This window comes from Telopea speciosissima, chromosome 3 (assembly GCF_018873765.1).
Source record: "Telopea speciosissima isolate NSW1024214 ecotype Mountain lineage chromosome 3, Tspe_v1, whole genome shotgun sequence".
Lineage (NCBI taxonomy): Eukaryota > Viridiplantae > Streptophyta > Magnoliopsida > Proteales > Proteaceae > Telopea > Telopea speciosissima.
Window position 1 is genome coordinate 14,085,038 of NC_057918.1, and position 24,443 is coordinate 14,109,480.

At 38.2% G+C, this 24,443-nt stretch overlaps 2 protein-coding genes across 7 annotated transcripts; one reads left to right on the top strand and one right to left on the bottom strand.

Moving 5' to 3' along the window:
* The first annotated feature begins 426 nt into the window (after positions 1-426).
* Positions 427-2,596, top strand: LOC122655762 (PLASMODESMATA CALLOSE-BINDING PROTEIN 3-like). Its single transcript, XM_043850080.1, has 4 exons — positions 427-569; positions 936-1,175; positions 1,298-1,334; positions 2,189-2,596. Exons 1-4 carry the CDS (start codon positions 518-520, stop codon positions 2,475-2,477), a joined length of 618 nt encoding a protein of 205 aa, XP_043706015.1. The 5' UTR covers positions 427-517; the 3' UTR covers positions 2,478-2,596.
* Positions 2,597-7,697: 5,101 nt separating this feature from the next.
* On the bottom strand, positions 7,698-19,805 carry LOC122656507 (protein ABHD14B). Of its 6 annotated transcripts, XM_043851055.1 has the most exons (11): positions 19,588-19,803; positions 16,349-16,449; positions 16,169-16,266; positions 16,018-16,076; positions 14,937-15,032; positions 13,511-13,600; positions 11,330-11,422; positions 11,126-11,221; positions 9,090-9,155; positions 8,070-8,244; positions 7,698-7,895 (listed from the first exon to the last, which is right to left on the bottom strand). In XM_043851055.1, the coding sequence occupies exons 1-10, from the start codon at positions 19,768-19,770 to the stop codon at positions 8,116-8,118; spliced, it is 1,011 nt and encodes a 336-aa protein (XP_043706990.1). In that variant the 5' UTR covers positions 19,771-19,803; the 3' UTR covers positions 7,698-7,895; positions 8,070-8,115. The 6 variants fall into 6 exon arrangements, with proteins under 6 accessions (XP_043706990.1, XP_043706991.1, XP_043706989.1 ...); XM_043851056.1 differs by lacking the exon at positions 7,698-7,895 and having other exon boundaries at positions 7,960-8,244; positions 19,594-19,803; XM_043851054.1 differs by lacking the exon at positions 7,698-7,895 and having other exon boundaries at positions 7,960-8,244.
* Between the last annotated feature and the right edge of the window lie 4,638 nt (positions 19,806-24,443).

Here is a 24,443-nt window from a genome sequence, read left to right on the forward strand (position 1 = left end):
CTCAGAGTGACAGCAGACAGCACATCAGAATCTAGTAAAGTAGAGAGAACAAATTGTATGGGCCCACACAGTACACAAACTCACACTACCAACCATGGTGGGTTAACTTTTGATCCTCCTCGTGGGTTTAAGACCGTTTTAATAGACCACACCCCCCAGCCCCCGAAAAGCTCTGTCATGCTCGCCTCCCTAAGCCACCCTTGAACCTCTCTCTCTCTCTCTTTCTCCCTCGAGAACAAATAAAGTAAAAAGAAATTCACAGAACTAGAAACCACCACAAGACAGCTCCACCGTCTATTCATTCCTTCCCCGTATTTATTGTCTACTGTCTAGAGATCTCAGTTCCCCACAAGCCTTACTCGGTTACTCTAGTTTGTTACTCTCTCTCTCTCTCTCTCTCTCTCTCTCACGCTCACTCACTCACTCGCTCTCAGCCTTCTTGATTTCGAGGCTCATCGACCAACCCTCCAAGGACACCATTAATTTCTAATTTTTGTGCATACTCTTGGTTTCAATCATGGAGGTTTTAGTGCTTGTTGTACTTATCTTGGCCATGACTGGTTACTCAAGTAAGTTCTTAGATTATTTGTTTTTTATTATCTTTTTAATGTGAGATTGAGAGTTCTAAATTTGTTGCCTATATTTTTCAGAGGGTAGCTTCTTCTCTTATGAATTTTCTTCCTTTGCTTCTGCAATTTGATGAATGAATGGTCTTTAGAACCCTTAAAACGTTTCTTATTCCCCCTCCCCTTTTGAGCATGGGCTTTCCTCTTCTCCCCTTTTTGTGGTTTTGATGGTGTTTTAGATTTTATTTTATCTGAAAATTATTTTTTTTTCTCAGGCGAGATCTGTGGGTTTTTTTATTTTTAGATTTTCTTCCCTGGTTCGTATTGAAAGGCTGAATTTTATTAAATTTTTTGTGTGGCTTTTGTTAGGTGCAAACTGGTGTGTTTGTAGGAGTGATGTGAGTGATACAGCTTCTCAGAAGGCCTTAGATTATGCTTGTGGAGCTGGTGCAGACTGCTCACCCATCCTCCAAAATGGGGCTTGCTACCAGCCTAACACTGTAAAGGCCCATTGCTCTTATGCTGTCAACAGCTACTTCCAGAGGAAGAGTCAAGGTCTAGGGACCTGTGATTTTTCTGGCGCTGCTCAAGCTGTCACAACTGACCCAAGTAAGAAAAAAACCTGAATAGGCCATACCCCTCACTCACCTGCTCTTTGTATCCTTTGATAATGTTGGGAACTATTCGATTATTAGCTTTCTTGGTGATATTTTCTTTCTTGTGATCTGTAGGTCCTGGTGGCTCTTGTTTGTTTCCTGCAACCCCAAGGTATGGTATCATCATCTTTTCTTTTTGATTTTGGGAAGGGAATGATTTCAAGCTTGGTTTAGAATGTATGTTACTCTGTGTTCTTACTGGGAATCTTGGATTTCTTTTGGCTTTTTTTTTTTTCCCATTAATTGGATTTTTCACTAACTTGGAGTTTACATCTAGAAGGAAGTTGAAGTTAGCTATTTCTTATTTTGCTGGTTTTCCCATTATACGTGGGGTTGTAGGCTTCTAGCTGGCATTTGGTAAGAAATCTATTCCCCCCCCCCCCCCCCTAAAAGTAGATCTAATTCTTTTTCCATTATTTTCCTGGAAGGAAGCTGGTGGGTGGGTATTTTTTTTAATCTCAGATGTAAAGTTTATAACCTTTTGAAATCTACAAGTTTATCAGTCGACTTAGTCCCAACTCCCAAGCTAATTGGCTTATGAAATATGCATTTTGATGACAGTTTTGTGATAAACTATGAAGCCATCCCTTTCTGCTGCGAATTCTGCTTTCTGAAAAGCAGAGGCTCTTAAGTCTTACCCTAACAAGAAGCTCTCTGGCTCCCTGTTCTGCACATGGTAGTGTTAGGGTTTTCCTGGGTAGATTACCGGATGGGGAGGGAAGCTTTCAGGGGATCTTGTGATGTTATTGGTTTTCTATTGTTAGATTTGACTTGGGTTTTCAAAATTCCCTTGGGGTTGGTTGATCTGGCACTTTACTTAAGTGGGACGAAATGGAGTTCTGGGTCTTCCTTACATTCAGGCTTTACAGTTGTCTTAGTTTTGTCTCTTAATTTGGTTTCTGGTTTCAGGCTCTCTGGTCTGGGCGGAGTGATCTGAATTTCTCTTTTTCTTTTGTCATTGTTCAGTGCTGCAGGAACCAGTAATTCAACCCCATCAACAGGAACAACACCAACCACCACAACCCCATCTACGACTCCGACTACAGGAACTACACCTACAACCAGCACAGGCACAACTCCTTCTACTACCACTGGAGGTATCATAGGAGGGATTGGCTCTGGTTTAGGTCCCTCAAGTTCTTCTGGCATCAACACAGATACCAATGATGGTGGTCAAGCCTTTCAACACAACAACTTATTCTCCCTTTTGTTGCTAGCCCTTTGGTTCTCTGGCCTCCTTTTCTTGTGGGGTTGAAGAAATGACAAAGGTAGTTCTTTCTTGATAGGTGGATGAGATGTTGCTGCTGCAGCAAAGATGGTATGCATGTGATTATACACTGGTGAGCAAAGGGAATCATCTAGAGACATTCCCCAATCCCCACTTAGGGGTTTTTTTCTTCTTCTTTCTTTCCTCCTCTGTGGAAAAGCCAGGTGTTATCTTATTTTGGTGGTGATGGGCTGCTGGTGGAATAGAACCTTAATCTCTTTGTGTCTTACTTTTCTCTCTGTTTTTGTTTTGGCAAAAGGTTTAATGGAATGGTCCCTAGTACCACAGAGTATTATAGTTGATCCCTACTTAGATGTGCCTTATGGACTTCTACCTAGTTTTGTGCCATGTGGATCATGATGTGGCTACTTAATTCAATTATGTACAATCTTATTTATTTCCCTGCCCCCTCTTCATGATCTTGGCTTGTTCAGCTTTTGGTTTCCCACTTGGTTAAATCCAATTTGACATGTAAGTAGATGGTTTTGGGTCTAAAAATTTTCAATTTCCATCTTATGACATATCTGCTGTGGTACAAATAGATGTGTCAAACAAACAGGAGCAGTTCTTAGTGAGTGAGACTGGTAATCCTATCCTTCTTAAGCTGTTAATTAGGGCTTCTCACTTTACTAGGTTTTTAGCAGTTTAAAATCATTGGATGCCTTTCCCTAGAATGGTATACATGTTCCTTTTTTTCTTAGTTATTTTGGGATACTAAAAGGTAGGGGAAAACCTTTTTTGTTTTTCCTTCTGGTTTGGGTGTGGGGCTGGAGTTGCTTAAATAGTTAAATAGAATAAAAGCCATTCCCTTTTTTTTTTTTTATCTTTGTGTGGTACACAAACTCACTAAGTAGCTGTTATGTGCCCCTAAAGAACCCACTAGTGAAAAAGGAACCTTTGGTGGGGACCCTCCCTTCCTCAACCTTAGTAGTCCATTTTACCAAAAAAAAAAACCCTTAGTAGTGGTGGTATGGAGTGGTTGGGTTGATGTGGGGCCCGAGAACATTTGAATTCCACAGTTGGGCATTGTATGTTTTTGTTGAGATGTCATGGATCAAAATATTGAAGGATGTTGGTGATCTTTGCTTCTGGGCATCTTACAAACTGGGCCAGTGAAATGGTTTATATGGGCTTAATGATTAAAATGCTCTCTCTATATGGAAGGATATACTAGTACCTTGTCATCAATCTTCAAGGTTGGGCAAGCAGGCTCTGATGATCACAAAGCCCAAGATTAACTGGATTTGTGGTCTTGGATTGCTGATCTCCAATCTCTAGATTAAAAGATGTGGCATTGTGTCAAAATCATGGGGTAGGGCTTTGAAGATCACAAAGTCCAAGACTCTTTCGTTTGTGGTCTTGGATTGCTGATACCAATCTCTCTGTATGTGGGGTTCTCACAGTCACGGTTGAGAATGAGACAACCTTAGTCAATTCCTAGATGTAAAGAGAGCACTTGGTACAATTAAACAATATTTGTGCAGGAGAAATCTCGGTGTAAAAAATAGTTCCCTCAACAAGGTGGGGGTCCATATGGTCAAGAAAGAAAAGAGTTTATGTTATACCAATTTTGATTTTTAATTGTTGCAATCTCGAAATGACTTCTTTATAATTTTTAGGGCAAATTTCACAGACACCCCCTATAAGTTAGTCAAATGCCACAGATATACCAAACCTATCAAAATATCAACCTTCCCCCTGATATTAAGCACAGTTAGCACCAACAGTTGAAATGTCTATTTTAACCTCTAAGTTATTTAAATAAAAACGATTTCTTCCATCTTCAGTTCTTCACAACTACGGATTTTTGTCGTAGGGTAATAACAGTCGCCTCGCCTCCCCTGCTAAAGTAGTTCATTAAGTCTTACCAGAGAACCTTTTGAGCATTGATCATGTCGATCAAAATTTTTAGAAAAAAATGAAGGGATTTGGGTTTTCTGGGGACGAAAACCCAAGTCTTGATCGAGTTGGATAATGTTTTCACAGCTTAATACTATTTTTTTCTTTTAATAAATTTAAGGGAGATTTCATGAATTTCTCAGTGGTGGTTACCATGCATAAATTTTGTCAGCTCAGTTGGCAAAAACCAACTCCTCAAATAAGAGGTCGAGTTCAAACCACCTGGGGCCTATCCCCATCCCCTCTATTATACAAGCTCTTAATCCAAAAATTAAAATAAAAAATAAAAAAGAAAAAGGATCAAATCCAGCTTGAAAATATGAGAATCACCTTCGTTTTCCTTTAATTAATCGGGAGATGTTGTTCGACGGAGGAACATGGCATTGAAGAAGGGTGATTTCAAGAATAAATTTTTTCTTTCTTCTTCTTCTCCAGAGAACACCACTGTCAGAGGAAAACGAAGGTGATAGTGGGCTTTTGGCCAAATACAAGAACCGAACCCCACAATCCGAAACTAAAAGTAAAACAAAATCAGCTCAATCGAAGAACAGGTGGGTAGAACTAGGGAAGTTCTTCAGTGAATCGATGCTGAAACAGGGGACTATAATGCCAATGCCCGACATCAAAAACAAGATGCCGAAGAGATCGTTCTTGCCTCGTTTCATCGCATCGAAACTGCCACTCTCGACTTTCCAAATTTCGGAGCTGAAACAGATCTTCCATGCTGCGGAGAACTCGAGCATGGAGAAGATCCTTCAGAACACTGTTCAGGAATGCGAGAGGGCACCAAGCAGCGGCATGACCAAGAGCTGCGTGAGCTCTGTCGAGGACATGATCGACTTCGCCGTTTCGGTGTTGGGTTGGTGGTGTTCTCCGGAAAAGAAGAAAGAAAGAGAAACCAAGTAAAACAATAAATTTGACTGTAATTTCCACTAATCACGGACATCCAATTAAGAAGATTAAAGAAAGGGAAAAGGAAATGGATTTCTCTTTTCTCTTGTAACTTTAATTAATCAGTTCGTTTTTCCTATTTATTTATGGAGAAGAGAACGATTGGGTGAGAAGAACTTTGGAATGTAAGGGTATTATGGGGAGTTCATCCTGTGATAAGGGTAATTTTACCATTTAAAAAGAGTTAACAGTGACTTAATTGCACAGATCTAACGGAGTAGACTAAGTTGAAATAAAATCATAAAATAAGAGGTGTCAGTGATATTTTTTTAAAGTTTGGTATATCCATGATATTTCATATACTTACAGGGGGTGTCCGTGAAATTTTCCCTAATTTTTATGATTTATATAGAATGTATAAAGTACCTTTGGCATTGCTCCTAGAGCCCCATCCAGAACTCATGGCTTGGGTATGTCATCAGCTTTCATTAAACTAGCGGGTATACATCAATCATAGGAGTGGGACATAAGAAGGTAAGGGATCTTTTTCTTGAATGAAGAGGAGAGAGGAAGCTACATGCGGGTTCAGTTTTTTCGAAAAGGTATCGCTCTTTATCGGTTTGGCAACCCGAATAGCCTCGATACTTGCCTCTAAAGAGAAAATATCCTAAAATTGGATCCAATTGACGAATTGAGGCACAACACTTGTTTATCCCGAATCGAGAGGTGGCATTGAGCTGGAATCTGGGGCTAAGCCACCCATTGGATCTAGAAGAGGTTTAAGGCGATCTCCCCTTGTACTAAACCAAATAAGGAATCGTGGGTTGGAGACCTGTGATCAACTCCTCAGGAATCTAGAAAAGCGGATCCATACTTATAAATTTTTTAAACTCATTCAACAACAACAACCATAACCTTATCTCAACTAAATGGGGTCAGCTACATGGATCCGATAAGGCTATTTCTTAAATTCATTTCCCACTTTATCTCTAGATTCACACATCTCCTTCAGTTCTTGCAACAATACCCTACCTATCTTTCTGATTCTTCTGTCAAAACTTTCGGACAATTTTATGGAGCTCATCACAAACTGATTTTAGCCACTTAAAACAAGACAGCATAGGTTGCCCAACGCCTACACCACAGATTTAATCAACTCTTCCCTGCTCTAGAAAACGAAGACCCCTTCCATCCTGCAATTTACTGAAGATATTTGACATTTGATGCTCTTATAGGAAGGCTTCATCCGATGCACATCACGATGTAAATGGATCAAATTTGAATAGAATATAATGCTATTCATATCCACATTCAATTAGCTTTCGAATGAATTCGGATAGTTTTTGGAGATTGATTTTTTCCTTAAAAGGATACAAACACGACATCGAATTCGGATTTTGTACCATCCATTAACATCCCATGTGGATACAAGAGAGTGGAGTCATGAGTCTGGAGAGAGCAGCGTGTAGTCTCACCGAGTACGATGAACGGCAGAGACCTGTGGAAGACGAAAATTCAAGAAGTTGGGAAGGTGAAGGGCTAAATCCACTACCGATGTTAAAGGGTCATATCATAAATTACATAGATGTCCTCGTGATGTCCTCGTGAATCTTTTTTCTTTTCATTTGATTTGGATCTTTTTAGATTTGAAAATTTGACATTTGGTGCTCTTATAGGAATGCTTCATCTGTTGCACCAAGGCCCACACTCTCAACTTTCATATTCAAATCCAATCAAATACCCTCTCATGTATGGCTATGAATTCCTATATTTGTCAGCTGCCACACATCGGCATGCACCCTGTCCGGCCCACTCACAAAATTACAACCCAATCTGACCTGCCACATAGCATGATAGCAATACCAGGGCCCACCTAAGAACCCTCTCAAAAATGTGCCTGCCTAGAAATTCTGTTCCCATACCTTTTTTTTCCCTCTCTCCTTTTGTGTATCCCCAAAAAGAGGGGGGGGGGAGGAAAGAGGTTAAAACACTAGAGAGAATAAAGTTGTATAAGTAAATACAATGATAAAAGTCTCATTTCCCCCTCTTTCTCTTCTCACGCATGTCTAAAGGAACAGGAAAACTAGAAAAAAATGAAGTTAAACACTGCATACAATAAGATGTCCAAGTAAAGAAAATGATAAAGGGAAAAATAAATGGACCCAAATTCTCTTCATCCATAAAATCTGACACTATGATTATATAATGGTTTTTTCGACCTTCATCAATAGGGAGCATGAGTTAATGATGACATTCACTCTTTCATAGTCTAATCATAGTGTCATATCACCTACGATGAAGAAAAACTAAATCCAAAATAAATAATACAGAAAAAAATATGAGAATAATACTATTTAAGCAAACAAAAAAAAATTATATTCAAATCTTAGAAAAATAGACACAAGTATGTCACACAATGCACAAGTACGTCATGCAATGCGTAACTTCCAATAATAGTTCATGAACAATATGTGATTTACTATCAATGCTTCATGTTCATCCTCCATACAGCTTATCCTCTTGATCATCATTATCATTAGCAAATCACCACCATCATCCCTATTAACACCATAATACTCATCAAACATATTTCTCCATCTCCATCCACCCTTGTGGCTGTATGCAATCACTAACATATAATCAGATATTGTCAACCCCTGGAGATGAAAATCCTTCTAGATAACCAAGGCTGGATGACAGCAATTACTAGATAGAGCCAAGTTCATAAATAGTACACATAAGAGGTACTTCCAGCTACACTACTGAGTCTCAGAGGTTCATACTATATACCAGTATCATTTTGTTTTGAACATATGTTGGAAAGGAATTTGGCCTCTCAGCAGCTACTGCCTCGAATGAAGTCGACAATCAACTTGGCAACAGGATCTGGCTTCTCGACATGAGGGATATGACCACAATCTGGTATTTGGCGCACAATTGCATTTGGCAGTTCACATTGTAATCTCTGCACAACATATATTTAATCAGTTAATATATATAAACTATGAAATCTCGTGGAGGGAGCCCATGCGTACACACATTCAGAAAATTCATCTATTTCGTGGTGTTTTGACACCATCTACCATGCAGACAATTCAATTTACTAAAGTTGTGTTTGGTGTGCATTCTCGAAATAGATTCTGGGTTTAGAACGTATTCTAAAGCGAGAAAATAGAGAAGAAATGAGTTTCAGAATGCATTCTAGATCGAAAATCTATTCCAAGAATGCATACCAAACACATGCTAAATAAACATAGGGAGAGGTACTTGGGCATACGGAGCCCGTCCGATGCACGATGCCACACCAATGGCAGCACACAAGACGGTATTGCTGGGGTTTCCACGAGGAAAGAGGAAGTAATAATCCCACATCGGGCTAGATGTAGAGACTTATAAGTACTTGGGCACTCTCCTTAGTGTCTAGCTTTTAAGGATAGTTCTACCCAAGTCCTAATAAGTGGTATCAGAGCCAAGGTTGTGGTAGAGCCAGGGCATGCTAGGGCTAAGATTGTGGCAGAGCCATGGCATGGAAGAGTGATGGAAGGAAAAAAGTTTTATGAATCAGGCAGTTAATTTCCTCAGATACTACAGAACAATATAGATGGCCAAACTGAGCTAGCATGTCTGGTTGAAAAACCATCTTCGGCCCAGATCATAAATTCTTTCAAGAGCAGCAGAAGCAGGTACTCTTTTTTTTTTTCTCTAGTGATAAATAAAGCAAGTAATTGCTGTTGTCTTTCAGAATTCTAATTTATGACTAATGGATATATTTGGAGCTTAAAAGGATCAAAGCACAAGAAATGAGACAACCACTGCAAGCTTGCTGCTGATAATCTGGTCATCCTCACCCCAGATGATAAGCGTCTCCTGCTTAACCTGTAGAACATCAGAGCTAACGGAAATCAAAACAAACATGCTATAAATTAAGGCCATTATTCATTCCATTTCCCGTCTCTAAACCATTTAATCTCCACAAAAGGTTTGATGATTTTGAGCTACATAACAAGACACTCCATGTTATGAATTTTGCCCATTTCAACACCATATCATATAATGTGTCAGATGCATGCTAGCACTAACACGACCAAATTGATCATAAGTACATAGATCTTTTAATATTTTGCACTTACATGAATTAAGTATGTTCAGTAATATACTTATGAAACGAATTGTATGCACATGGATTCATTTGGGTTCTCTAAACACTGTGTAAAACCCCTGATATCGAATGCCAAACCCATGTCCAGTGTCCTTTTCATGTATGTCTTGAGGAATACGAGCATGAGATGGCTACTTCCTCTTCCTTCACATGGAACACACATCTCAAGGGAGTTAAGGCTTTGATGTAGTTGATAACGATTTGTTTTCAGAAAAATTCTTAGCAGTACTAGCCAAATGAAATATGGTGCAAAGTCCCAGAAACAAGGCTTCAATGCCATCACCTGCTCTCGGACCCTCTTTTCGACAGGAATATCTCCCTGATGCCTTGATTCTTTAGGAAGCTAAATGAGTCTAAAACCATGCAATTTGGACATGATTTGAGTGAGTTATGTCAAAATAATGGGAAAAGGAAGATTGTTGGGAAAGATTACTTCACTGAGACTTTTATTCTTTTATCCTTCCTAAAAGTTTCTTTAATTTTCTAGCAAGTAGATTCGATAGACAGAGTCAAGAAAGTCCATTTCATGTCTTAATTAAATAATCAGGAGTCGATGCTAAGACTCCAGAGCTGATGCAACTACAATTTTGAAGTTCCACAACAATGTATTCCAAATGTCTATCATACATTTAAAAAAAAAAAACAAAAAACCTACTACTTTATTTCACCCTACTTGTAGGCAATTGTGATTCTAAACATGTGAATGTTAGCATTAACTCATCTCATTCTTTTACTACAAGTTTCTAATTGGTAATCTTCCATACTCAAATTCCTCTATTTTCCCCTAAATGTTGCCTCAACTTTCCACTACCTGCTAAACCAGAAATCTTCCACAATAAATCCCCCCTTCATTCTCATCTCTTTTTTTTTTTTTTTTTTTTTTTTTTTGGGGGGGGGGGAGGGGGGAAGGGGGGTTGCAATTCATTGTCAAATCTTTGTTATCTACACTTTACATTTAGATCTTCCTCTCAATAATTTTAGGTTGCTACTTTATAATCCTAAATTCTTAATGGCAGGTGCACTAAAACAAGTTTAGGATCATCAGATCAGGTTGGTTTATAGCCCAAGAGCTCCAAAATCAAGGAATGGGTCATCCACAATTCATGAGCCATGTACAATTTAGTCATAATACAGCTTGTTTCCATCCCCTAATCAAGACAAAATAATCCCCATTCTTGACTTTCATTAATTCCATAAAGCACTTCTAACACCAGTCTCTTTAAAGTATACTTTGGTCTGAACTTGTTTCTCTACAAAGGAATTCCAGTAAAAAGGAGAATGCATGCAGCAAGATGGGACCAATCATTCAACAGGTACTTCATGAATCTCTAATGCAAACTTGATTTCACAGGATGTTTAAAAATTGACTTCTTCCGAATTTTTTTTGGGAGGGGGGGGGGTTTGGGGAGGAGATTGTGGCAGTTTAAGAAAAAGGAAAAACCTATGGATGAGAAGGCCACAATCATCCACATGGAAGAACAAGTGGTCCAGACTCCCTTAGCCATCCATTAAATGTCCTCCCTGCATGTGTGGCACACATATGACACAGGTAGGAAAGCTAGCTCTTTCTTGTTCTTTTTTTTCCCCCTTCATACAGGCACAAGGATTTCTCTTTTCTGTAAGCATGTCAGAATTGTGAAATATCATAGTGTGTTTCAATCAATGGCCTTCCATAGTTCTTATGTACCTGTTCTATTAGGGAGATAACATCGTAGCCGCCAGTATTCATAAAACCAACAGTGGCATCTTTCCACCAAGGTAATAGGCAATGTAAGCGGCCCACCTAGAAGTACAGAAGAAGAAAGCATTAATTTTTATTATAATCATTAGTATAAATCTCCTGCTAAATAAAATCACACCCAAATATAAACAAGTTAATTCAAATTCTCACTTTGGTCCAGTCTAAGCTGGTGGTAAATGAAATATTATTGAAGCACAAAAGAGTCGCATACATCCTCAGAGGGATGCTCTTCAGTAAAGATACCTGGTATATGGAAGTGTCAAAGGTTAGTTTCTGGAGATTTGAATATGTGAAATACCAGAAGGAAAGATATTCTATAAAATGGAGGAGATGTTGGGAAAACTCATTAATAGAGGTGTATACTTCATCTGGTGTAGTGGAATCTATCAAGAAAATAATTTGTTGACCCTTGTAAGAAGTTCGTGAAGTCAAAAAGCTAGCTCTGACTAATTCCATAATCATTATTAGGCTTTCTAGTCTCTTTTACCATTCTTTGAAATAAAAATCAATGGATCACATCGGACACTACTATATCCATTAAATAATATTATACCAAGGAAATATCCCCATGGGATCCATTACATCATAGGTCCTAGCCTTGTGTGTTCATGCCAATTGTCCTTCACTTCACAGGATCAATAAGATGTAGTTTTGTTACTTATAACTTTGGTCTCATATAGTATACATAAGCAAAAGGGAAGCAGTCCCAGCTGTATCAATGCGGAGTGCAGTTCCCACACCCAACCTTTCCCATGTGGAATGCCAACTAGGAAAAACTGAACCATTGAATGAGAACAGGGTGCGCCATGTATTGATCACATGTCAAATTTGAGGCCCTAATTCAATCATATCACCCACCTTGTATTGCAGATTTTCGCTTATATTTGCTTTATTTTGACAATTGACGGAGTCAGATTGGGCCCAAAATTAGCACATCTAAGTAGGGGAGGATGGGGCCTTCTTGTCCCTAAAATTTGGGCCCCACCTGACCTGCTAGATGGCGGATAATACCACTGGTACTGCTCTGGCTACACTCAACCCGGACCAGCATCTGCTCACATAAATGTAACTTATGAGTAGAAAAAGATTATCAAATACAATGATTTTTCCCACTTTTAGTGGCTGAACTTTTAATAAGTGATCCACCATAACTATTAGAGCAAGAGGTAAGAGAATTTACTCTGTTGGCATAATGTGGAACAACTAGAATCGAAATCTTCCAAGACAGAGATCATTATCCTGAGTTTTTGAAGACTTCTACTAAAAATGATTCAATAGGATTCCATTTTGAAGGATCATCACAATGGAATAGTCAAGCTCAAAGGAAAAGAAAAAACAACAAGAAGAAATGAGCACGAGTGAAGGTTCAAAATTTGAAAGATTAAAAACGAAATGTTCTGATCTGCTAGAGATGCTAAATATGGAAGCGTCTATGAACAACATTTGTTTTAATTCCTTCAGTATTATCCTTCTACCCCATCTCTTTCCTTATTGAATAGATAAAGTTAAGGTCAATATTTTCCGGCAAGCAATGGTACCTTTATGGGAAAACTGGATTCTCCAGAAAAGAACAATAGAAGTTTTCTTCAAGCTGGTGCATAAGTTCTTGCTTGTTCGAAGGTCAGAAAATCGTTGTCTTGAAGGCCTTCTGAGGTCAAAGGTAATTCCAATGGTCACATCATGCCTTTCGTAACATTGCTTGTGAATCTCAGTAAGTTGCATTTGACTAAGAGAGTTTCATCTCCATAAACAGTTCCAAAACCGGTGGATCAGAAGATCTAAACAACAATTTTTTTTTTTTTAACTCTCAAAATAGTTGAAAATCCTCTCTTGCTCCAATATATCAGAGATTCTCTTATAGAACAGTGCCTACTAGCAATAATATCTTACCTCTCAGATTATAATTTTGATATTCCCGACCTTCCAAAGAGGAAGACAAATCTGCCAGAACGACCAAAGACACTTAAGCTCCCTAAGACTAGAAGCCCACACTTCCAAAGAGAAAACGATAGAGAATGAGGGACAGCATAGGTGCAGCTTCACTCAAACACAGAAGGCACAGTATTAGGTTTGAAAATCTTTTGATACATTTTCTTCACACAATTATGATTGAAGGCAGTCCCTTTAGTGTCATCCCCAAGTACCATAAAGGATGGACCATGGATCCTAGAAATTATCATTGACCATATTTGACACCTTATTGCTGATGAAATTATAGAAATAATAATGGCTATTCTTATTTCTTAGATCCTTACGCATCATACAAACATGGTTCAGAATTACTGACAAGCATCAAGAGCTACTTCCTGTACAAAATCACAGAACACTCACCCCTGCATAGGATACTATTCTAGGTAATTTAGTTTGATCTCCGGTGCCTTTAGTGTACACACTTGCATCAATCAACACCAGCTGTTTTACCTGCAACATTAGAGAAGTAAAACAGCAGTTAGATGGTCATGGGAAGATTATGATCCAAAATAGTGGAAGGATATCAGATTTTAGGTGGAACATCTTTAGAGTTCAGGTATTGGGAGTTCAGAAGAATTCAATGTCCGTTCAACATTTTTTTGGGATTCAGTTAAGTAATATTTCATTGGGAGAGAATTGGATCCAAAGAGTTTGCAGATGCAGAATACTCCCCCTTGGTACAGACTGATGTGTACACACAAGGCCCTGTATGTATTTTGTCTCTGTAAGTTTTATGATAAAGTTAGGGAAACACATATCAAGAAAAGGGAATATAAGAGGGGCCTACTTTGTCCCATCGAGAAGGAAAAGGGGGTTATGCGAAGTAAGACTACTTTGGGATACCACTCAAAGCATGAGCAATATACTACTATCTTGATTAATTATCCCAGTAGTGTTTGGTTATCTTTCCTTTAAATTCACAGTCTGGATCCCAGTACCAAGGGCAACTCAACCAGGCTGAAATTCAGAAAGAGTTCAAATAAATTATCCAGGTCCCTTCCTCCAATCTCTTCCTCATGTGCCTCTACTGGTATCCTAACCTACAAGCATCCCCAAAACACATCGGCAACGTCTACTGGCAGATTGGTGTTTGGTCTTCCTCTGAAAATTCCATCATTCCTAAGGAATGCCCATCTTGAAGGACAGTTCTAGTTGAAGTTGTTGATGATGCAAAAGAAGAATGCTAGCAGTGTAGATAAGATTCAAGCCACTGTTGGGTTTCTTCTCTCCTCTCTTTCTTCCTAGGAGATGCTTAGTATGTCATATGGAGGGTGGGTTTGTTTTGTTCTGCTGTAGTTTCAGAGGTGTGGTGGCTTTTGCTGGCTGTAATGGGTATAGTTTTAGGCATCCCCAGTCTTTTTCTTTCTCCAGGATTCTGCTCATTGTATCTATGATCTTTTCCTCTTCTCTAATAAATTCTTTTTGTTGCCAACTTATTTGAAAAAATTATCCAGATTCAGTTCAAGAGCCCTCACAGACTTTAACTAAGTCATGCTTTTGTCTTCTTGAGTTAAGAGCCCTTGCTGACTTTATACTTCAAGATCTTGGCAAATCACTGGATCAGTCTGATACTCTAATCCAAGTTTCAGGGTTCTTCAACCTTGATTAGGAATATCTTTCAGAGATGAGTTAAATTCAGGGCCAGAACATGTACTTCTCCCAGGTACAACTCAACTTTTCCACATAGAATAGTTCTGTGTGAAAGCAAACAGAATTAAAAAGCCTATCTGATCTCTCTGCAAATCGATTCACAATAAATGCTCATAAATTCAAGGGAAATACTTACAGCTTCTGAATGGTTCACTGCAAAATCAATTGCAACAGCAGCACCAAGGCTTGGTCCTACTAAAATCATAGGCTTTTTGATGTAGGACCTCCAAAACTACAGTATGGCTCAAACAAAAATATTTAGAGCCCCAGCTTGATAAAAAGATGAAAATAAATTTCCACTATGGATTCTGCAAAGTGCCTCATTGGAGGACGGGCACCTACCCAGACCACCCAATTGATGAAAAACCATAACAAATTATGTTTTATTAGAGAAATTACCCCAGTAGCCAAGAGGATACCATAAAAACCAAATAAGACCATACCACACGGTTTATAATCCCTTTATACAAGGAGTACATCCAGTCTCCATGCACTCATCAGCTATTCAACTAACTGATCTGAGCATTCATTTGGACAAGGTTTTTTATTTTGCTTTTGATAAGTGAACAAGGTGTTTATGTTGGATAATAAGGCATCAAGTGAGAGCAGCAAAGAGTCTCCATTATCATTACTCCCGATAATGATCAACATTATGGAAGTCATAGAAACCCCTCACCCCCTGAACCAAATTCGATCCTAAAACCAAGAGCATGGCAATCTTGAACCCATTCCAAAGAGCTGAGGATTCAGCCGAGTCCCAAACACCAACCAGATCAGGGAAACCTGATAATCATGACATAAACCATAGCCAATGGTCTATAAGACCCATCTTGGTGGTGACCTTTGAGGTATCAAAAATGGATATGACCAATGAGTACATACACCATGGAAGCAGTGCGTTGTACTTGGGCACCATTCACTGTTATGAGAAAAACTTCTAATTATCAATCATAAACATCCAGAAGAACAGCTGTGGTAGAGTAGACAAACATTTATATCTTAGGGAGAGGGTTCCTCACGATGCCAGTGTTTGGGGAGGAGGAGAATCTGCATACCACACCAATGGCAGTGTGGAGAACGATATCATCCACACGGGGCCCACATGGTAGAGCAGGAGAGAGAAAATAATAAAGAACCGCATATGAGAGGGAAATAGTACTCTGGCATTGTGAGATTCTGTTCCCTATCTCTTAATATGAAGCTAGAAATACATATACCTGACAGAGGTGATTCCGCTTTGATGCCACGTGGCCCACGTCACAAGAAGGAAGCCTTTCTGATACAGGCAAATAAAAAACCAGGGTACGTGTTATAACAACTGAAAGAATATATTCCAAGAAAAATTAGAGGTGAGACACAAATTGTAACCTAAATCAGAAAAGCCCCAGCCAAGAATATCCACAGCCCAAGTCTCCAGCCCAGCTTCCTCCAGCAATGGGTATGCATATCTCCATTCTAAACAAGAGCTGAAGAAAAGAAAATGAACTATACCAGCTCAGCAAGCAATGTATGCATGAATAAAATACAGCCTAAACATAAAATACTAGCCTGTCAAAACCATGAAGGAGAACCACAGGATTTTTCTCTGTCTCCAACAATGGCTTCACACAACTACTCATAATGCATTTCTCTGACATACCAACCTGCAACTGTAGCAGGTACCCGCATGTTAGTCCTACAAATAAAAAGAACAAGAAACCATGACGTATACCTAACTTATGAGACCTTATGCTGGTCGCAAATCACCAAACAGACTATTTCTCTGCTTCATCCAGTGGTCAATGTTTACCACCCAACTTGATATTCTAAGTTCCTGGAAACTGAATATAACATGCTAGCTCATCCATGAAGCTTATTCAAGTGACTTCCTGGAGATGATAATCAGCAAGTCTGTATCCCTTCCTACAGAACAGTTGATCCCTTGGTGACCAGATTGTGGATTGGAGCAGGAACATGGAGCGGCATTGAACTGCTGGAACTCTGTTGGAGCGTCAACAAAGCATGTATATGTTTGTGCATCTAGCTATATACTTGTAAATGTAGATGTGTTGTATGTGTGATGATTAAACTCATTAAGGGCATCATAATAGTAAGGTCAAACTGAATAATTACTTTGGCAGTTAAAAATTTAGGCAAACATTATATTATGTTTGACAAGTGATTTATTTATCCCTTATTCGAGATAAATATCTTAAGTTGAAATGAATTTTCATCTTTCTTCATTTTGGTAAAGCTTGGTTACCTACTGTAAATTAATAAAAGGAATGAAGGTATATATATATGGACAAAGAGTTTTATTTTAGAGAGGTTCCTAGACATAACATTATTAATTAAAGTCTAGTTAAAAGCGACCCCCAAAAGCTTTCCTTATTTTCTTCTCATTTTTTCTGATTCTTTTTCCTGCTAATTCTTCAGAATTAACCCTCTCAGAAAATATGAATTCTACAAATAGTGGTAGTAAGGGAATAAGGCTCCCCTTGAAGCAATAGCATTGATTTGGCTCAATGGCTGAACAAATATGACAGACTTTGGAAACCAAAGCCTAAGAATTAGACGCCATACAAGTCTGGTCAATGGTGGTAGTAGTAGAAGGGGTTTTATGTTAATTCTCAGGGATCTTTCTGTAATTCTTTAATTTTCAGGGAGTCTTTATGTAAGTTTCTCTTTTACTAATATCAAAAGCCAGCCATTAAAACTGTGCGGTCCAGTCTGGTCACAGGTTCAGTTTAGGCTAGTATTTTATAATTTAGAAGGTCTTATTTCAGGTTTTAATTGTTATTACTTGTTAGGAAATTAAAGTCAACAGGGATTCTGTTAATATTCAGAATTACTTCTGTCATTCCTCGTATTCTGATTTCCTTCGCTATTGCATGCCTTATTTCTGTAACTGTTTTCTGATATATCTTGTTAAGTTCCTGTGTATCATTGTGAGTTTTGGTTTGTAACTGCTAAGTTTGAAACCTTCTAAGACAGCCCCAAGTTCCTCAATTCCACTGTTATACTAGGGCCTGCTAGCAGCCTAAACCCTAGACTCTGATTTAGGAAATTAGGGTTCAAGGTCTGCATTACCCCCTCCAATTTCCATTTGAGTGCTGGCTATATTCTGGATAGCCAAATGCAAAGAATTCAATCTAGTTCTTTTGGAAAAACAACAGCTATAGGAGAGTTCAATTTTCTTCTGTGCTGTTTTCTATTCCTACATTGGTTTCTATACCATCCACTTCCCAACAACCAAACAGAGCCCAAAAAGAAAATTACCAAAGACAGCCTGGTTTAAAGACTTAGCATAATCTACCAAGTAGATAGCCCAAGTTCGCTCCTTTTTGATATTTGGAACATCTAAAAGTTAACTCTTGCCAAAGGAAAACCTAATAATGTCCATATCCAAGTCTCTAAATATTTATGAAGCTGCCCAACTCATCCCTAGAAACAAAATCCCAAGATTTACCCTTTGCCTGCAAAACCTCATTTCAGAAGCTTCTTCTTAAGGAAAGTCGATTTAAATAAAAAACTACAAAATGTTTCAGCTATGATTATGGGAAAAAGCTATGAAGCATGCAATCCACAGATATTTCTTCCATCTAAAATATAACAGGGCAAATTACTAGAGGCTACTTGGAACAAATTATACTTTCAATAAGCTGCCTAAAAGTTATAAAATAACTGACAACCATCTTTTATTGAATTCTTCCTAAAAGTTGAAAAATAGCTTATAACCATCTCTTATTGAATTTCAAATGCAACTTAACTTTTATCAGAAGGCCTAAATTATCCTAACACAAAGACACATGTCAATAACTTAACTTTTTTATGGAAGAGGGAATCTAACTATGCCTTAGCTGGAAGCACTTTCAACGATCGTCTCAGTTGATCTGTCATGTAGCAATATTTGTAGGCACTCAAACTTCGTGAATATGTTATCCACATTATCATCTAATCATGGTTTACATTCAATTCAAGTTGCATCACCACATCATAATAATACTTTGAAAATCATTCGAAAAAATGGTTTACCCTCTCTTATACTCTTCTTTATTCTATATTTTGTTCATCAATCTGCAGGTCAGAATTTCTATGCTTGTCTCAAAATTTTCAGTTTTGAATTGTTTGTTTAAATGCTTCTATCATGCTGGATTAACTATTGCTTATTAATATTTCTTCATTCAATAATTAAGACTAATATAGAAGTTTCCTCAGAGACCTGTCAGGTTAGATGGAAAATCGGGGAAAGACAGAAACTGCCAAAAAAAAAAGAGTATTTTTCTGTTGTTTTTTTGAAAGGAAAACATCAACCACCTTTCCGGAACTTCCCTAGAAAGTGAAACGTACTTTTTTTTCTCTCCAAAACAAAAGAGAGCTATGGAAAGTTACTCTCAAACATTTTCCACCATTAAATCAAACACTCATCAGAAAGTAAAACTTCCACCACTTCTCACTTTCCTTTACTTCTCTTTCCACTCAACCAAACAGAGTCCAAGAGAGATTGAGCTTTCAAAATTTTGAAAAGATGAGGGGGGGGAGGAGCTGAGGAGGCGTTTGGGAGGAAGAAAAGAAATATTCATGGGGGAAAAAAACCAGCCACATAATTCTTCCATTTATCAACAATCAAGTCCCCTCGGACAACCACACCATACCAACACAAGCACAGAACCCCATTGAAATCGCAGGAAATCAAACTAAAACAGATAGCCTAGAACTGAAGTTCAAAGACACAACGAGTGGAAGAAAGTATGTAAGTGCAACAACAGAGTTTATTCTGAAGAGATGAGAGTAAGAAATGTAATCACCTGTACGGGCAGTCGTTCGATCCTTTTAGCCAGCTTTCGAGCAAATGGGTCTTTGATTTCCTCGACTTCTTTCGGAAGAAATGATGGAAACCCATCCGCCCAAACCCCAAATCCACCCCTTGAGCTTCTGCATTTCCTCGAAAATTGGATTGGTGGTGTCAAGCCCACTCCGAGAGCCAACATTGCAGAGTATTCACCACCAACTCAACTTGGCATCTGAGTTCTTGTGCTTAACAAACAACAAAAGAGGCTCTTCCTCTCGTCCTTTTCCCCTGTAACGTTGTAAGCTGTGACACCACTCACTACCAATTACAGTATGTCGGTGTCACCAACATTTTTCTGTGTTTTCTCTCTCCTCCTCGCTCTGGTCCCAATTCCCAATAACAAAAAATGAAAAATCTCTTTCGCGGGATCCATATTTATTTCGTTGGAACGTGTAACTGAACGAACGAGTTTCTCAAAAGGAAAAAAGGAATGAATGAAATCAGTTCTAATAAGAAAGATAAAGAAGATTTATTATCATTATAAACAAGGATAAACAATAATGATTGATTCTCCTTGTGTAATTAACTCAAAACAATCTTTACAAGTGGATTATTTATTTCTTGATAAAGAATAACTAAACATGATCCATGGTGGAACCGAGCATAGTTGGCCAGTTAATCCACCATTCCACCGCCCTAACTACCATGAAGGATTGAAGGGCACCCACTGCCACTATCTAATTTAAACTTCGGAAAAATTAAAAATGGGTTTCATCTTTAATTAAGGGAGATAGAACACCGCTTGGTTGCGTTTATAGTCTCAAAAAGGGTCTCTGTAGCCTAAGTTAGTCTTGCTTAGATGGAAGAATCCCAATTTTGGGAATATTGACTCCGAAGTGGAAACCAAATTGGGTGAGCTCAACATTATACAAAATATGAATTGACACCAAGGGTTGGCAATTATGGAAAGCACGACAAGAGGTCCATCGGAAGCAAATATCCCAGATCCAACGGCTTAAATGTGGTAGGGGAAATGGGATTAAATTGGGATCTGGACTGATCCGATCCAATTTTTATCATCCTTATTGGTTTGAATCCGGTTCTGGTTTATCAGTTGGCAATGTACTGGACAGGCGTGTGTCACGTGTATCCGGCTATAGGCTTCGAGAGTGTAGAAAAAGACCCATTTGCCGAGAACATAGTTACTGTAATACGATAAGAGCTCAAAGATAAAGCAATGAATGGTTTCTTGTGGCCCTTCTAGCCTCTGGTGTTTGTGGAAACAGAGATGAGTTGAGAGACTTTTTAGTCATTTGGGAGTGATTGATGTAAGGGTATTTATGTAATATTCTTTCATATGTTCTAATATAATCTACTTGTATTAAAACTCAGGTTGTGAGGGGTAATCTAGTAATTAGTCCATCTGACCTAAAAACCTTAATTTTTTTATAAATACTAGCTTGAGGCAGTAGCTTGGGTCTTCCAAACTCGATACTCAGGGTGTAATGCTTTAAACAACCTTGTGCTTAAACCCTGAACCCTAACAATCTTAAAGCATTAAATATTTTCTCTCGATCGATTTTGTAATTCTGGTTTTATTGGCGTTTATCATTCACAACAAGGCGTTCTCTGTGATCGGCTTAGGATTTCGGATCTCTTTCTCTGGCTTTGTTTTGTGCGTTATCCGATCGGCTTTAGAGTAGGGGTGTCAATGGGTCAGGTTGGACCAACCCTACCCTAAACCCTGACCCGATCCTAGAGGCCTTAACCCTGACCCGACTCTGCCAGGGTCAAGAAACTCTCAACCCTAACCCGACCCTGCCAGGGTCGGGCCGAGTCAGGTTGGTCCTGATTTATGGCACCGTCCACGTGTCTCATTAGACCATGTTTTTGTAACATAGGATCTCAACCTGTGGGACAGCTAATAAATATATTGAAAAAAACGACGTGTATAGACTCTCTCTCTACAATTGTAACGGTGTCCCCTCAATAGGCCTAGAAGCTTATAGGGGCTACAATTAAATAACAATCATGTCAGTGACTCTTTTTATGGCCCTGATCAAAATAGTAAATGATTTACTCTTTTTATGGGTTCCCACTTCATGATGATGACAAAGCTAGTAGTTATCTCTCTACAATTCTCTTCTATTTTTTATTTTCCTATTTTTTTTTTTTTGTTAAGAAAATATTTATATTAAGTATATATATATATATATACTTATAATTAATACAGAGTCGGGCCCGTGCCGGGCTCAGGGCAGGTTCGGGCGGGTTCAGGCCAGCCGGGTTTTATTGACACCCCTACTTTAGAGCTTTTCAATTCTTTATTGCTTTGATCAAAAGAAGCCAAAATACGTCTGTAGAAGTTGTCAGGAGGCTTTTTGTCAAGAGCTCTAGATTGCGTTTCGATTTTTTGTTTCTTCTCAAAAGGAAGCTTTTGAGTGCTTTGATATATATAAAATAAAAAAATAAGAAAAACCCAAAAGGACATTTTGCAGCCTTTTGTCATTTGTCAGAGAAACCTTAATCAAAGGTATTTTTGGTGGGTTGATTGTTTGTTTATTAAAAAAAAAAATAGAAGAAGACAAAAAGGATACTTTTTTATTTGATTTATCAAATCCTTTTTGGGTTCGATTACTACCTACGGGTTGCGACCAGTGCTAGCCATCACCGAACAGCAGCCAGTGACCCACGTCAGTCAACACTAACGTGCACACTATGAGTGTCGACAGTGCTGCATCACCGCCATCCTTCCTCCATCGCCTAAATCCAGGGTTCATCTCAGGTGTGATTGTTCCTTGGAACATTTATTTTTATTTGAATTTTTTATTGGGTATATAAACAAATCACATAACAATGGAGAAACATGTTGTTCCAATTGAGATGATCAAATTGAAAAACTTTAGTGGCTCTGAGTTCAGTTTTTGGAAAATGATGACTCAGTTTGAACTGAAGTACCTCAATATTTTCTACACTGTGGTAAATACATTTTCTGATTGCACGGACCTAACTGAAGCCCAATGGATAAGTGATGAGGATTTTTGCAAAGACGATCTTTTGAATTGCCTGTCAAATAGACTGGCAGAGACCTATAGTAGATATGATACTGCAAAAAAGATTTGGAAAACTTAGAAGTCTAATTCAAAAAAGAGGAAGAACTATCAAAGACCCACTTGATTGATAAGTTCATGGATTTCAAGTTTCAAGAAGACAAAGAAATACTCCCTCAAGTAACAGACTTTGAGAACTTGAGAACAAAATTGAACCAAGAGAATATCCCTGTTGTTGTTGCATTCTTAGTGGGTACAATTATTTTCAAATTACCCTCTACCTGGTATTCCTTTAAAACTGAGATGTATAGGAAGAAAGCACAAGTGGGGCTGGATGATTTTAAACGGTTCATTATAATCGAAAATGAGAACAGAGCCAATAACAACTTGGAGATGGTGAAACAACAACAGACATCTGCCAATTTAGTTTTAACCCAAGAAAAATCCTAGGCAGTTCAAGTCACTTAAGAAAGAACCCCAACAGTTGGAGACCAAAAAGACTAACTTTGAAAATAAAGGCAAGTGCCGCAATTATGGAAAGTGGGGTGACTATGCATCTGAGTGTAGGAGTCCTAAGAAAGGAAACACTGACACACCACAGAAGAAAGTTCATATGTTGGTGAACAAGACTGAGCCTACTAACTTTATTGTCATGGTTGGCAAGGGTAAGGGGTTGGCCAGTACATTTTCAGATTGGTGGTTAGACTCTGGAGCGACTTGGCATGTTTGCAATAGCAAGAACCTGGTAACTGATGTTGTTCAAGTAGCAGAGACTATCACTGTTGTAAATGGAGACGCCATGAATGTGGCTCAACAAGGGACAGCGAACTTGGTTCTATCATCAGGTAAAATACTAACTTTAAAAAATTTTAAAGTCTTTCCTGGTTTTGAAAAGAATTTAATTTCAATTTGAATTTTGCTTGATGCTGACATGTCTCTTACTTTTAGTAGTGGTCAAGTAACACTGTCTGTTAACTCCTTTTATTTTAGATGTACGTACAATTTGAATAATATATTCAGGTTGGGTGTAACTAATGAGACAATAAACCGGGTTAACCATATTTCACTTGATCCCAAAATACTACACTATAGGTTAGAACATGTGAACTATAGGAAAATGCTCAAATTAGCTAAAACTCATAATTTACCATTAGACACTTCAATTAGATTTAACAGATGTGAAGTGTGTGCTCAAACCAAATAACTAAAAAACATTTTAGACCGATTTATAGGAGTACTCAATTTGTTGAACTTATACATTCTGACACTTGTGACTTTTAAAGCTACACAACTAGAGGAGGTCGGAAGTATTTGATAACATTTATAGACAATTTTTCTAGATATTGTCATTTATACCTGTTAAAATCTAAAGATGAAGCATTTGAAATTTTTAAACTTTTTAAGAATAGGATAGAAAATCAGTTGAACTTGAAAATTAAAATATTTATAAGTGATAGGGGAGGAGAATACAAATTGACAGAGTTCAAGGAATTCTGTGCCTCTGCGGGCATAATCCTTGAAACTACTGCTCCGTACTCACCTCAATCAATTGGCATAGCTGAAAGAAAGAACATGACATTAACAGAGATGTTAAACTTCATGTTATTGACAGTTGGTATGCCATCTTGCTATTGGGGAGAAACAGTGTTGACTGCAAATCACATTCTAAGTAGACTACTACATTCAAAACTGACTTCTACATCTTATGAACTATGGCATAACCATCCATGTAGATATAACACTCTTAAGGTTTGTGACTATATAACTTATGTTAGGATACAAGACCCTAGGAGACCTAAGGTGGGAATTAGAACAAACATTT